Consider the following 14,945-nt stretch of genomic DNA (forward strand, 5'->3'; position numbering starts at 1 on the left):
TATATATTTCATGATCAGGAGTTGACTTTGCATGATATATTAAATATGAGAATTTTAATTAATGAAAATAAAGAATCCTGATGGGAGTAGGATTATTAATCCTAATAGAATAATGACTCTTAATTTGATGCGGAACCAAACTCTATAAATATTTCATCCCTGGTTTTATAAAATAAGACTATTGTTGTACACAAAATTTTCACCAAATTTTTTCTCCCTTGCCTCCCACACACAAGTTTCAACCACCTTGAAGTTTTTGAAGAAAAATTTCATGGTCACTTCCACGGTTGTCACTTCCAAAGGGAAACAATTCTAAATACATTATAAATGTTTTAATTCATACGACACTCAAAGAACGTTTCGAACGTCGAAACTAAAAATTTTAAACTTTCATTGCGTATTGGATGCGAAAAAATGATACTCCAACAATTTTTATATTTTATCCTAATTCTTTATAAAAGGTAAACAAAACATTGCTTAGTTAATTTTCACAAAAACACCTATACTTACTGAGATGTAATTGTTTTTGTTTACAAAAATTTTGTAAAGCTTGAAGTAAAACACAAAACATATTAAACTTTGCGATTAAAAGTAAATTTTTTTTGTAGTTTTATATTATTATTTTAAAAAATATTTAATACATACTCTGTAACTAACTTCATTATTTATAATGTAAAAATATTATTTTGAATCATATTTATTTTATATATACACACAAGAAATATTAAAATTATTTTATGTCCACTTTGTTCCTATTTGAATATATTTTCCCAAAAATTTTTACAATAAATGTTTTAATTTAAAAATTGTAATTTCATTAGTAACTTTAAACTGTGATCAATTAAAGAAATTAATTTTTTGTTAGATTAAAAAATAAGAAGATATGAGATAAAATGTAATAGAAAATAAGAATGAAACATCATAATTCAAAACTTCGAAATAAAAATAAAAATTAGTTAATGAATAATATTTTTCTTCTTATTACAACCAATAATTATTTTGAGAACTATAATTATTTTTATTATATCAATAATTATTTATTTATCATTATTACCACACAACTGTGTACGTATATATATTGTTGATATTTCACATATGTCTGCACATGTATATACCCCGTAATTCTTGAATCTGAGCAAAAAAGGTACCCGAATGAATGGAAGAAACGAAGGCTCGAAAATAGGAATGCTTTTGAACTTTGAATGGAGATTAATGGATGAAAATAATCCATCTTTTTTTACCATTCAGCCAACTTCTTTCCATCTCTATAAAAGGGCATTGAATCATAGCTAAAATCATCGCATACATTTATTCCAAGCTCTTGCAGGAAGAAGTCGGATCCATATCCTTCTTCTTCCTCATTTTCTTGGAGTTTGCCGTATACGAAAAAAATTCGAAATAAAACAAGAAAAGATTCATCCGATCGAGTTTCGAATAAGCAAAAGCCATGGAGTCAAGAATGATCCTTGTGGCCTTGCTGCTCAGCGTCTCTATCGGGGTTATGGCCGAGGACCCATATCTATTCTTCGACTGGAAAGTCACTTACGGCACCATCGCCCCTCTAGGCGTTCCCCAGCAAGGTATTCTCATCAACGGTCAGTTCCCAGGTCCCAAGATCAACTGCACATCGAACAACAACATCGTCGTTAACGTTTTCAATTATTTGGATGAGCCATTGCTACTCTCCTGGAGCGGAGTCCAGCAGAGGAAGAATTCGTGGCAAGATGGAACTCCTGGAACCATGTGTCCTATCTTACCCGGCCAGAACTATACATACCATTTCCAAGTTAAGGACCAGATCGGGAGCTACTTCTACTTCCCAACTACTGGCCTCCAGAGGGCTTCTGGTGGCATTGGAATGCTCCAGATCCACAGCCGTGACCTTATCCCGGTACCCTTCGACATGCCTGCCAACGAATTCTCTGTCATTCTTGGAGATTGGTATAACAAAGGCCACAAGACTCTCAAAAGGCTTCTTGACAGTGGGCGTTCCATCGGAAAGCCTGATGGCATTGTCATCAATGGAAAATCTGGCAAGGTTGGTGACCTTGCTGCGGAGCCACTAGCTGTCATGGAGCCTGGGAAGACATATAGATACCGTGTGTGCAATGCTGGTTTGAAAAACTCCATCAACTTTAGGCTCCAAGGCCATCCTTTGAAGCTTGTCGAGTTGGAAGGCTCCCACACCGTGCAGAACGTGTATGACTCGATCGACCTTCACGTCGGGCAATGTATGTCTGTTTTGGTGACCGCAAATCAAGCTCCAAAGGACTACTACTTCGTGGCATCAAGCCGCTTCGCTAGACGCCCCGATGTGGCTGTATCCGTGGTTCGCTATGCCAACGGTAATGGCCCCGCATCCCCAGTGCTCCCACCAGCACCTGCTGAGAACTCCGCCGGTATTGCCTGGTCGATGAACCAGTTCCGCTCATTCAGGTGGAATCTCACCGCAAGCGCTGCCCGCCCCAACCCTCAAGGCTCCTACCACTACGGAAAGATCGACATCACCCGCACCATCAAGTTAACCAACACCAGGTCATTGGTCGACGGCAAGCTACGCTTCGGCGTCAACGGTGTCTCCCATGTCGACACCGAGACCCCATTGAAGCTCGCGGAATACTTCGGGTTGTCAGATAAGGTATTTAAGTATGATATGGTAAAGGACGAGCCCGCACCCACCGGGCCAGCCGTGGTCGCCCCTAGTGTTGTCAATGCTGTTTTCAGGAACTTCGTGGAGATCGTCTTCGAGAACCACGAGAAGACGATCCAAACGTGGCACTTGGACGGCTACTCATTCTTCGCAGTGGCTATCGAGCCCGGGAGGTGGAGCCCTGAAAAGAGGAAGCTGTACAACCTGCAAGATGCTGTGAGCAGGCACACAATCCACGTGTACCCGAACTCGTGGGCCGCCGTGATGACGACCCTGGACAACGCGGGAATGTGGAACCTGAGGTCGGAAATGTGGGAGAGGGCCTATCTAGGACAACAAATGTACATCAGTGTGCTGTCTCCGGCAAAGTCTTTGAGGGATGAGTACAACATTCCTGAAGCACAGCAGCTTTGTGGCATTGTGAAGGGTCTGCCCAAGCCTACTCCATATTCTGGCACTTGAAGAAATTACTACTCGTTAGCATTCAACATTAATTACAATACTATGTTGTGTTGTTATTGTTTTTTATTAATAATAATCTAGCAATAAAGTTATATCTAAACTTGTGTTTTTTTTCATGATGTGAATTTGAGTAGATGAATTGGGGCCGGGATTCTTGGCTTTTTGAAGTAATGGTCTTTTTTTACATGAATAAAAGTTTTGTTAATGAAATTATTAATGTTATACATTTTTTTTGTTGGTTTGGTTTCCATTCATATTTGATGTCATTTATTTAAGATTGTATTTGAATTGATAGATTTGGTTATGTAATAGATGTTTGGAATGCATGTCTTTCAATTTCAATTCAAATTCAACCTAGCGTCTCTTGATTATAATATTTACATTAGCAGTTGTTGAATTTAGACCTTTCCTCCCTCGACTTTTCTTTAACTAGAGATAGTTTGTTGAGATAGATTTTAAAAATTCTCATTTCGAAATATTGATCAATTTTATGAATTTTATATTCTTAAGAAAAAATTTGTAACAAAATTTGTATGTGGAAATTCTAGTGTTGTAAAAAAATTATTGGAATATTTATGTTTTGGTCTTAACAAATGATTTAATGCAAAACTGAACTAAGCAAAACTGAAATGGCTAAAAATGAGTCATCCGAATCGAACAAAAATGACTATGTCTACAAGCTAAATTGTTTTACCTAAATTAGACTAGTAAAGAAAAATTGACTCGGGCCTAAACTTAATTATATCAAATCAAATTTTTATCAAGATATCAGTTTAGAGATCATCATTCATTCTCAAGGACATCACTTTAAACCAGAGAGCTAAACTCATTATTGGATAAGTTTTTATGTACCTTGTTGATACAGCCAAATTCAACCCGCACTACGTTTTACTGATGTCAGAGAATGATGACTTGGACAAAAGACACAGCAAAGACCATCCTTACTTTGAACGGCTCTTTTGAAGTTTGTAACCGCTGCAGTTTGAAGTCTATAAATAGAGATGTAGATCAGTTGAGCAGAAGTTATGAACCTACAAAACAAAAGATTATATAGACAGATATTGGATTCAAGTTTTCAAGCTTACAAAATTGGTAATACACTTAATCACACTTTAAAAAATTGTATCTGATCATTAAATATCATTAAGTGATAGGAGAATTCATTGAAATTTAATGTATTCGAGAAGAGTTTGTTATTGTTTTTTCGTTCAGTTTAATAGACTAAGAGTTTCAGTTTTAGCAGTGTTAATTCCAAACTGAACTGTGTTTTTACAAATTGATTATAAAGATCAAATTCTTCTAGTGTTATTCTTCCCAAAAGAAAGAAGGGGTGACGCAGGATCTTGAATTCTCCAAACATCCATAAACACATTTGCGTACATTTTACTTTCAGTTTATCATGAAGTTTGCATAGCCAATCCATTATTTAAGTTGTTCTATTCTGTCAGTTTGGCTTCTTTCCACACATATTTTATTTGTCAACTGACATCGACAATCAAGAATACCATGTTCAGTTTCTAACCAGACTGAATTATTTTGAAAGACAGAAATTTCAGGAAGTATTTATTCGACCTCCTTCCAAATACTTCAACCGATCCTATCAAATGTTATTAGAGCGAGGCTTATTCTCGACTCTGAACATTTCTTTTCAAATGACTTCATCCAGCAAATTCCTTATGTTCTCCAAAGAAAATTTTGATTAGTGGAAGATAAAAATGCATGCTCATTTAGTTGCTCAGGATGATGATATGTGATTCGTTCAATGAAGCTATTGAAAGCCAATACAACAATAATCATCAATGAAGGTGCATGATGACAAGAAGAAAGCCAATCTTGATAATGTGGTTAAGGACATTCTGTACAAAACTCTTGACAATAACGCATTTAACAAAATCAAAATGTGTAAGACTGCCAAACAAACTTGAGGAAAATTGATTTAGTTGTGTGAAGGTAATGAACAGGGGAAAAAAAAAACTCCTTGTGGCCATACAGTTTGACAATATCAAGATGAAACCTGGAGAATCAATGTCTGACTTTGATTAGAGAGTCAGTAGAATCGTGATTGAACTCAATGCACTTGAAAAAGTGTACAACAACCGAGAAGTGCTCCTGAAGGTGATAAGAGGACTCCCAAAACAATGAGGTGTCAAGATAATAGCAATGTGTGAATCCAAAGATTTGAGCAAGATGAAACTTCATAACTTGTTTGCGGACTTAAAAGCTTTTGAATTCGAATTGCAAACGAGAGAAGATGATCAATACTTCTCAGTTGACTAAGACCATAACTGCTATGAAACTTGAACCATTAGTTTCAAATGAAAAATCAGCTGAACAATTAGCAATGATACAATGTAATTGTTTGTTAACATTTTTGGAAAGTTCATAAATAAGAATCAAGGATCCCACCAATGATCTTATCAAAAGAAGGAGTCAACTGATGACTTCAATGCCTGTTTCAACTATGGCAAGACTGATCACTTAATAGCAGACTGTCATAAACCAAGGAAGGATGACAGGAGGTCAACTGAGAAAAACAAGAGATCTTTTGACAAGAAGAAGAGAACCAAGGATAACAAGAAATATTTCAAGAAGAAGTATGACCAGAAAGTGTTAGTGGTCGAGGAATGAGGAAGTGAAGTGCTTGATGGCCAATAATGCTAAGCTAGAATCTACTAGTGAGCAGATATTTTATTTTAGCTCAACTGATTTTACACGAGAGGACCTTGTCAATGAACATTATAACATGGTCAATGACTACAAAAGACTTTCTCAGTCATTCGAGAAAATTAAAGAAAAGCAAACTGAACTGCTAGACAACAAAATTGAACCTGACTAAGAACACTCTAGTGAAATTGTTGAGTAATAATAAGTTTCGGAGTTTGAAAAACCAACCAGTAACCAAACTAAATGCCCGAACTGATAGCACATAACTGAAGAAAACTTATCGGACTGAAATAGACTAAGAATTGATCTTAGAACACTAAAGTTCTCAAAATATTGATAAGTCTCAAAACTGATGATTCGAACATTGACAAACTATTCCATATCAGAACTGAATGAGTTATTCGCAGAACTGATATAATCATAACTGAAATAATCAAACTGAAGCCAACAGAACATTTAAATTGAAAAAACATCAGTTAGAACTAATGACCAAGTATAAGACTATCTGAATTGATAAATCGGCCAGTTTGACTCATGATCAGTTGGCTACGCCATCAGTTGCAGTTTGAATCTCAGCAGACAAACTGACATTCCGTAGTTGAGTAGAACAGTCAGCGCATAACAATCTGATACAATCGTACTAATGTTAGAAGGATATTTACATGAACAAAAGACGATCAAACGGACACCATTAATTAATGCGTTTAATGTGACTGTTAGAATCGAAAACTATTAATAGCTGAGGACTTCAGTTGAGGATCAAGAGATAACAAGAGACAATTTTTTTACGCGAACATTAGTTACACAATTACTCAAAAAACAATCAGTTATCGAGTCAGTTTCAATTCAATCAAAGGTTAATATCCAATTTGCAAATCGTAATCTCAAGCTCGCACTTCACTGATTTATTCATAGCATTCAAGCTACACATTTGAGCTATTCAGTTATCAACTAATAAGTTTTGTAGGAAAAGCTAAAATTTTCAGTTTGGCAATGTTTAAGTCCAAACTAAAGTGGGTTATTACATTTCGTTGAAATTAATCAAAGTATTTTAATAAATATATATCCTTGAGATAGAAGGGGTGACGTAAGAGCATTTGAAGTCTCTGAACATCTATAAAAATATGTGTGTTCAGTTCTCTTTTCCATTTAGTTTTCACAGTACCGTAGCCAATATATACAAATATATCTTTCAGTTTATTTTCGCTCTATTTCAATTAACTGGCCGATATTTATATACAAGATTTAGAGACCGGTTCCTCAAAAAATTGACTTACATTCGAATTATAACTCAAAAAGCCAAAGTGTTTATTTAACATTACTTCTAAAAATTTTATCCTAGTTAAACGATCCTAACAAAAATGTTGAAGCTAAAAGCATATATTTCCAAGCTGAAAACTGAGAAAAATAGAGTACATGATGAAAATCAGAAGTAAAAATCTGAAAATATGAAGATAACTAAACTAGTTTTAACCTGGAATAAGTCTTCAGTTACCCTAATTGAAATGCAAGAGTTGCAAAAGCCAATTGGAGACAAAACCGGCCTTGGTTTCAACAACAATTAAAGTATTCTTGATACAAGTACTCGACCAAAACTGGATATATGCGAAGGGAAATACATTCATTTTGTTAAATCCAGTCTGATATACGAACATTAAGAACTCATCTCTCAAGTTGTAAACCTATTGAAGATCTGCGTAATGGCAGAAAGTTTGGTGTTGGTTATATGTCTGAGAGTTCAAATATTAAGTCTAACTAAATACCCAACCGATTCAATTTGGCTATTCATAACTTAATGAAAGGCAAGCCCAACCGATACTATAACAGCAAACCTGTTCAGAAAAGATATAATTTGACCAATGACATTGTAAATGATAAACAACAGCACACAGAACACAACACATACCAGTTAATGCGCAACCCCTTCAAAACACATTGAATGGTCGGTCACTTAGACTGATCTAGTCTGGACCGAAGTAGGAATGAGAACCAAAAACTATTTTTAATTTGTGATTTCATGCCATAGGAAATGAACTAATCAAGAATTCAGTTTGGTACTTGGACAGTGGATGTTCAAGGAACATGATTGGAGAAGCCCAACTGATGTCCCAACTGATCCAATGTTCTAGACCTAAGATCACATTTGGATATGCTTTTCAAGGTATAACCGTGGGTAAAGGTAAATTTATCCATGTTAACAATATCATTGAAGATATACTGCTTGTTGAAAATCTCAAATATAATTTGATTAACATAAGTCAGTTGTGTGATCATGGCTATTCAGTTGAGTTTAGGAAGCATATATGTACTATCAAAGATACTTCTAGATGCATTATAATGACAGGTGACAGGTTTGGCGACACATACAAAGTCAGTTGGACTACTCAACCGATTAAACTAGCATGCTTCATTGCTTCAAAATTACCAAAGAACCGGTTGTGGAACAAGAGGTTAAAACATCTAAATTTCAAGGTCATTTCCATTCTGACCAAGCATAACTTGGTCACTGGCTTGCCCAAAACTGAAATTTTCAAAGACAGGGTTTTTTCAACTTGTCATTTTGGGAAGCAAGTTAGGTCATCTTTTAGGAACAAATTATGCAACTCACCAACTCGAAGCTTAGAACTCAGCATATGGGCTTGTTTGGTCCTATCTCAGTCATGAGCTTATGGGGTGTGAAGTATACTCTAGTTATTGTTGATAATTTCTCAATGTTTACTTAAGTAATCTTATAAAATCAAAAGATCATACTGCTGCCCAAAAAATTAAGATTTTCAAAAGACTTTTAAATGAAAATTCAAGAGGAACTGAAAAAATCATATATGATAAAAGAATTGAATTTTTCAACCAAAATTTCTCTACCTTTTTAGAAAATCATGGAATCAAGCATAAATTCTTAATAGCTATAACACCTCAGCAAAATAGAGTTGCTGAGAGAAGGAACATGACCCTTAAAAAGATTGCTAGAACAATCCTTGCTGATTCTAGAATTTATCAGAGATTTTGGGATGAGACAGTGAACACTCCATGCTATACTCAGAACAGATCAATGATTAACAAAAAACATGACAAGACAACTAATGAAATCTGATATGACAAGCAACATGTAATATCATACTTCAAAATTTTTGGTTGCAAATGTTTTATCCACAACATGGTAAAAATCATCTGACTGCATTTGATGCTAAATATGATAGTATATTTCTTGGATAATCGTCAGTTAGCAAAGTTTATCAAGTTTTTAATAAAAGAACTCTAAATGTTGAAGAATCTGTGCATGTTGTGTTTGATGAAACAATGTCAACTAACCAATCAACTGATTTAGCCGAACTGACCAATCGATTTGAAGAAATCGGTCTGGAGGATGAAAGTGAGGATGAAGTTCATAGCAACAAAATAATACTTCAATCAACAAAAACCGATATGTTTGTTCAACCAGTTGGACATGATAATGCTTCAATCGACCAATTTTTTGATGCACAAAGATATGATGAGATCCCAACTGATGCTAACCAAACTGATGTCAACCCAACTGATTCAATTCCACAAAACAACAATGATGAACCCTATTCAAGGTGAAACCAGAATCACCCATATGTCTTGGTAGCAGGTAACCCAATTTCCCCTATAAGAACTAGGGCAAATGGTCAATCAGTTTTTACATTCTGCATTTATTTCTAATATTGAACCTAAAAAGATTGATGAAACTCTAACTGATAGTAGCTGGATTGATTTTATGCAATAAGAACTCAATCAGTTTACTAGAAATCATGTATGAGACTTAGTTCCAAGACCATCTCATCAATCATTTATAGGTACAAAATGGGTGTACAAAAACAAACTAAATGAAGATGGAATTGTAGTAAAGAACAAAGTAAGAATAGTTGCCCAAAGATTCAGAGAAGAAGAAGGAACTGATTATGATGAAAGATATGCACTAGTAGCCAGAATGGAAGCCATCTGAATCTTTCTTGCATATGCCTCTTACAAGAATTTCAAAATATATTAAATAAATGTTTAGAGTGCATTCTTGAATGGTCAACTACAAAAAAAAGTCTATGTTGAACAACCATCAGCTTTTATCAGCCATTTATTTCCTGATTAAGTCTATCATTTAAACAAAGCTTTATATGGTTTAAAACATGCTCCAAGAGCTTAGTATGAAAAACTTTCTAAATTCTTAATTGAACATGATTTTGTTATAGGCATTGATGATAAGACTCTATTTAAATTTACCAAAAGAGGTCATACTTTATTAGTACAAATTTGTGTTGATGATATCATTCCCGAGTCTACGAACCCCAAAATATGTGAAAAGTTTTCTAAACTGATGCATGACAAATTTAAGACGAGTATGATGGGTGAACTGACATTCTTTCTTGATTTTCAAGTAAAACAATTGGATAATGATAATTTTTATCAGTCAAATTGTGTTGAGGTAACCATGTATCGAGGCTTAATATGTTCCTTATTGTACCTAACTGTTAGCTGACTTGATATTGCTTTTGTTGTCTATATGTGTGCTTGTTTTCAATCTGATCATATGTGTGAGAACCCGAGATTTTACCATCCAAGACGAATCAAGTAAGTAATACGAATTTGAAGTTTAACTCATACTAAGCTTTAAAATTTTCGTTCCAACTAGATAATTTGAATATTAACTTAGATTTCAGCTAACTTAACTCGAAGAAATAGCTTCAAAGCTCGGAGATTAACTCAACGGGAGGCCAGGCTACACGTAATCGCATCCATCAAAGTATTGTCCCGGGAGGAGTAAAACCCCAGCTCAAGGACTCGATCTGTCAGCTCAAAGCAACTCAACCAAGCTTGTCCTAACAAGACCAAAAAGGGAGCTATGAGTTGAGCCAAGAGTTTGGAAAAATTAAATGTGCAGGAAATAACCTTTGCGTTAACCCATGAAGGAGCTGCGGGAGGAGCTAAGGGCTAGGACATCTTTAATATGCAAAAAATGACTCTTGATGCTTGGATATCCTTTGACCACCATAATGAACATAATAACTTCATTCTTGGAAGCCAAGAAATCGGCCAAGGCTAGGTGGAAGGACTATTTTTTTCCTATAAATACCAACTCAAGTGAATGAAAAATGTAATGCCCATGGGCTGTTCCCGATCCAACTGGCGGGAGTCGGTTATCCTATGGCCCATTACTCAATGACTCCTCCAGCCCAGGCACTGGAGTTTGTACCTCCCCAGACTCGAACCTAAGATCTCCTGGACATATAGATACTTAGCACAAGTCTGGTACCAATTGAGCTACTATAGATACTTAGCACAAGTCTGGTACCAATTGAGCTAGTAGCTCAATTGGTACCAGACTTGTGCTAAGTATCTATATGTCCAGGAGATCTTAGGTTCGAGTCTGGGGAGGTACAAACTCCAGTGCCTGGGCTGGGGGAGTCATTGAGTAATGGGCCATGGGATAACCGACTCCCGCTAGTTGGATCGGGAACAGCCCATGGGCATTACAAAAAATATCCCACGAAGCAACACAAAAATTTCGGTCCTCCTCTCCCTAAATAGCTCTCGGTCGATACTCAAGGAAGAAGAAGGAGGAATTCGTACGGTTCGAGTGCTAGAATTCTACATCGAAGCGCTGCTGAAGTGAAGACAGTGATTGAAAAGAATACGTCAAGTTGCTGCAGAATTTTCGAGAAACAAGGTGTCAAAAATTCACAAATTTCGAACCTATTACCAAAATACAAGTAAGTGGGCTTTCGTTACATATTTTGTTGTATTTTTAAACTTTGATATAAATAATGTGACATGCATATATGTGTGTCCTTATTTTCGAAAATGGCTATCTATCTTGTTTAAAATTACGATCGATTATGTGTTTCTTCTATGTTTCGAATCCCTTTGATTCCGCTGTGTCTGTCTAAAAATCTGAAATTTTGAACTCTGAGAAATCTAATAAGTCTGTTTGTTGTTTCTGAATTCTGTGTATGCTGTTACAATTCAAATTTGAAATGGGACGAGAATTGTGATTCTGTCTAGCCTCCAATGGTGGGTATAAAACCATTTCTGTTCTGGCCCCCAATGGTGGGTATAAAACCATTTCTGTCTGTCCCCCACCGGTGGGTATAAAATCGAGTTCTGGCCTCACCCCTTAGAGGACTAACATATTGGGGACAATTTGACCATGGAAATGAGATGAGTAACAATGTTTTCTCTGTTCTGAAATGATCTGAATTGTTTCTGTTTTGTTTGATAAGTTCTGTCTTTCATTCGATTCGTTTCCGTCTTGTCAAATTAAGAATATTAAGTTTTGAAAGTATGGTAAAGAAAAATTTTCAAGAATTAAGTTCTATATGTATCTTTGGAATCGATCGACCCCCCCACTTGCTGAGTGTTTTCCCAAAACACTCACCCCTTACAAATTTAAGATAAAAATGAAGAACATGTGAACGAGGAGGAGCAAGAAGCGTTTTGGTGATGGTGATCAGAATTCGAGAAATCAAGAAATTGTACTCTTTTCTCGTTTCTGCAAACTCTGTGTAAAAGTTTATTCTTTTGTAATTGTAAGACAATATTCTATTTATGAAAAAGACTGGTTTGATTTGATACGAGGCTTTATTGTTTTCAATATAATTGTTAAACAATGCCGGATGTCACCGATGCTTCGGACTCGGGGCGTGACATTTAAGTGGTATCAGAGCCGCCAAGTTTATAATCCCGCTGGGATTTTGATAGACAAAATTTGGCGAAGTCAAATTTTGGCAAAAGCCTAGTGTATCCCAATCTGAATCCAACTTTCATTTGTTCCCTAAACTTTCGATCAACTTCAAAAATCTATCCCTTCGATCGTTTCGTAACTCTTAATATCGAAAATTTTCCACAACAATTTTATTTCTATTATTTGTGCCTTTCTATCCTTTATATGATTCTGATGCTTTACCTCGATCTTTATCCTAGGAAATGGCTGCTCTACGTACGCGCGCACAGGCTGCCCTTCGTATGCGTCAGCTTACCATCGATAATCAAGCTAGGGAGATAGCGACCTTGAAAGCGCAACTGGCCAAGGAAAGATTGGAGGAGCAGGAGCTTGGTGAGATTAGACACATACTTGAGACTGACGTGCAGCGACTGACTCATCACTTGGACTTGGCTGAGAGCCAACTTCTACAGATACCGACTGATTCGGCTCGCATTGCGCGCTTAGCTTCACTAAACAAGGATCTGCTGGAAAGAGTTGAGACAGAGAGAGAGAGCGCTACTCAGGCTCGTCAGCGTCAGGAAGATTTCAGCGCCAAGAAAGATCGGTACATCTCAAAGCTCCACGGCACTATGGACAGACTTCAAGATCAGAACAACTATTTGCACCTGGTAATAGAGAACATGGAGGAAGAGGAAGAAGCACCGATGGAGGTAGCCGATGACGACAGTGACAGCGATAGCGACGGAGGAGAGATGATAGAATAGATTAATATCAAGATTATAATAAAAATATTTGGATTGTAATGATATTATGATTAAGAAAATATTATGTACTGAATTATTTTTAAATGAAACTTTCTATTATCTTATTGCATATTTAAAAATTGGATGAGTATACTATCAATAAAATTGTGTTTTTATCTTTATAGGAAAACAAACATGGATCTTCAAAGCATTATAAATGAACTTCAAAAACAACTTCAGGAAAAGGAGACAGAAATTAAAACACTGAAAGAAAAAAATGAAAAACTTCAGAGAGACAACAACCAGCTGGATGGAAATAACGTATGCATGATGGAGGATCTTCGCGAAGCCAGAGAGGAAGAAAAGAAACTACGCGAGGACATTAGACGTTATGCTGCCTATCATCTGGAGTCGGAACGTCGACACGAGATCATCAAGCAAGAGTTAAACAAAGCTCAGGATAGGATTCTTACACTCCAAATCCGGGATGATAGCCTTCTCAAAACACAACGCCGACTTGAAGAACGGATCGAAGAACAAGAAATTGATGAGAAAGTAAGCCAATCAACAATACAGGAGCTTCAGGAGCAAGTAAACAACCTTGACCACCACAACACACAGTTACAAAATCATATTGATCAGCTACATAATAACATGATCAATATGGAGGAACTCTTGGAAGAACTTGAAGCTAACCAAGAAGAAAATCCTATTGTAGAAGAGGAGATTAATGAGGCAGTAGGAGATGGTGAAGTCATAGACGAGTAGAGAGAGAGCTCTAGATTAGGCATCGATTGTGTCCAGAATTATTTGATTAATCAATTGCTTTGAAACTTTTCATTATATAAATTTGAAGATTTAATGAAATTAGTTTAATTTTACATTATGGAAAATAAATTAATAAAATATATTTTTATAGGAAATGGCAGGCAGACCACCCCGAAACAACCGTAACCCTCGTGGCGCCAACCAAAATGAAAATCCACCACCACCACCGAGAGTGAATCTCAATCAAGAAGACATGATGGCGATAGCTACTATCGTAGCCGCGACATTGCAAGGATTCGCGAACCCATTGGCTAACGCGATCCAACCACCCCAACATCACAACCTCATGGAATTAAATACCATTACGAATCTCTGAGAAGAAATTGAGTTCCAACCTTCGATGGGAACCCAGACCCGGAAGTCAGCCACAACTGGCTGAAGAATATCGAAACACAACTGCATTTACTGGAAATACCTGAAGAACTGAGAGTGGAAGTTGTAACACTGTTTTTGGAAGACCGAGCTAGGAAATGGTGGGAAACTGTGTCACCATCTCTAGCAGAAATGAAAGAAATCACATGGCAGGTTTTCAAAAGAGAATTTTTGAAACAATACTATCCAGCCGAGTTTCGTCTGCAGAAGCTGAATGAGTTTGAAAATTTCAGGCAGACACAGGATATGACAGTAATGGAATATACCTCAAAATTTAATGACTTGGGAACCTACGTCCCAACAATTATGTCTGATGAAACCTTGAAGATGCATCGTTTTAAGAAAGGACTGAGCAGCCGGATTCAATCGGCTTTGGCAGTATTCAAACCAAACCACTTTGATGATTTGATGGGCGCGGCAATGAGCGCGGAAACAGATATTAAGCGCCGTGAAGATGAAAACAGAAATAAGAGACCGTTAGTCAACCAAACTACCCAAAATGGTCCCAAATTTAAGAAGCCAAATCATTCCAGCGGACCTCCAACAGGAA

The 14,945-nt window shown here is 36.4% G+C and overlaps 1 protein-coding gene across 1 annotated transcript; it reads left to right on the forward strand.

The window, feature by feature from the left end:
* The first annotated feature begins 1,293 nt into the window (after window positions 1-1,293).
* Window positions 1,294-3,261, forward strand: LOC140958434 (L-ascorbate oxidase homolog). Its single transcript, XM_073415872.1, has one exon. It carries the CDS (start codon window positions 1,448-1,450, stop codon window positions 3,110-3,112), a length of 1,665 nt encoding a protein of 554 aa, XP_073271973.1. The 5' UTR covers window positions 1,294-1,447; the 3' UTR covers window positions 3,113-3,261.
* The last annotated feature ends 11,684 nt before the right edge of the window (window positions 3,262-14,945 follow it).

The sequence above is a fragment of the Primulina huaijiensis genome, chromosome 15 (assembly GCF_012295235.1).
Source record: "Primulina huaijiensis isolate GDHJ02 chromosome 15, ASM1229523v2, whole genome shotgun sequence".
Classification (NCBI taxonomy): domain Eukaryota; kingdom Viridiplantae; phylum Streptophyta; class Magnoliopsida; order Lamiales; family Gesneriaceae; genus Primulina; species Primulina huaijiensis.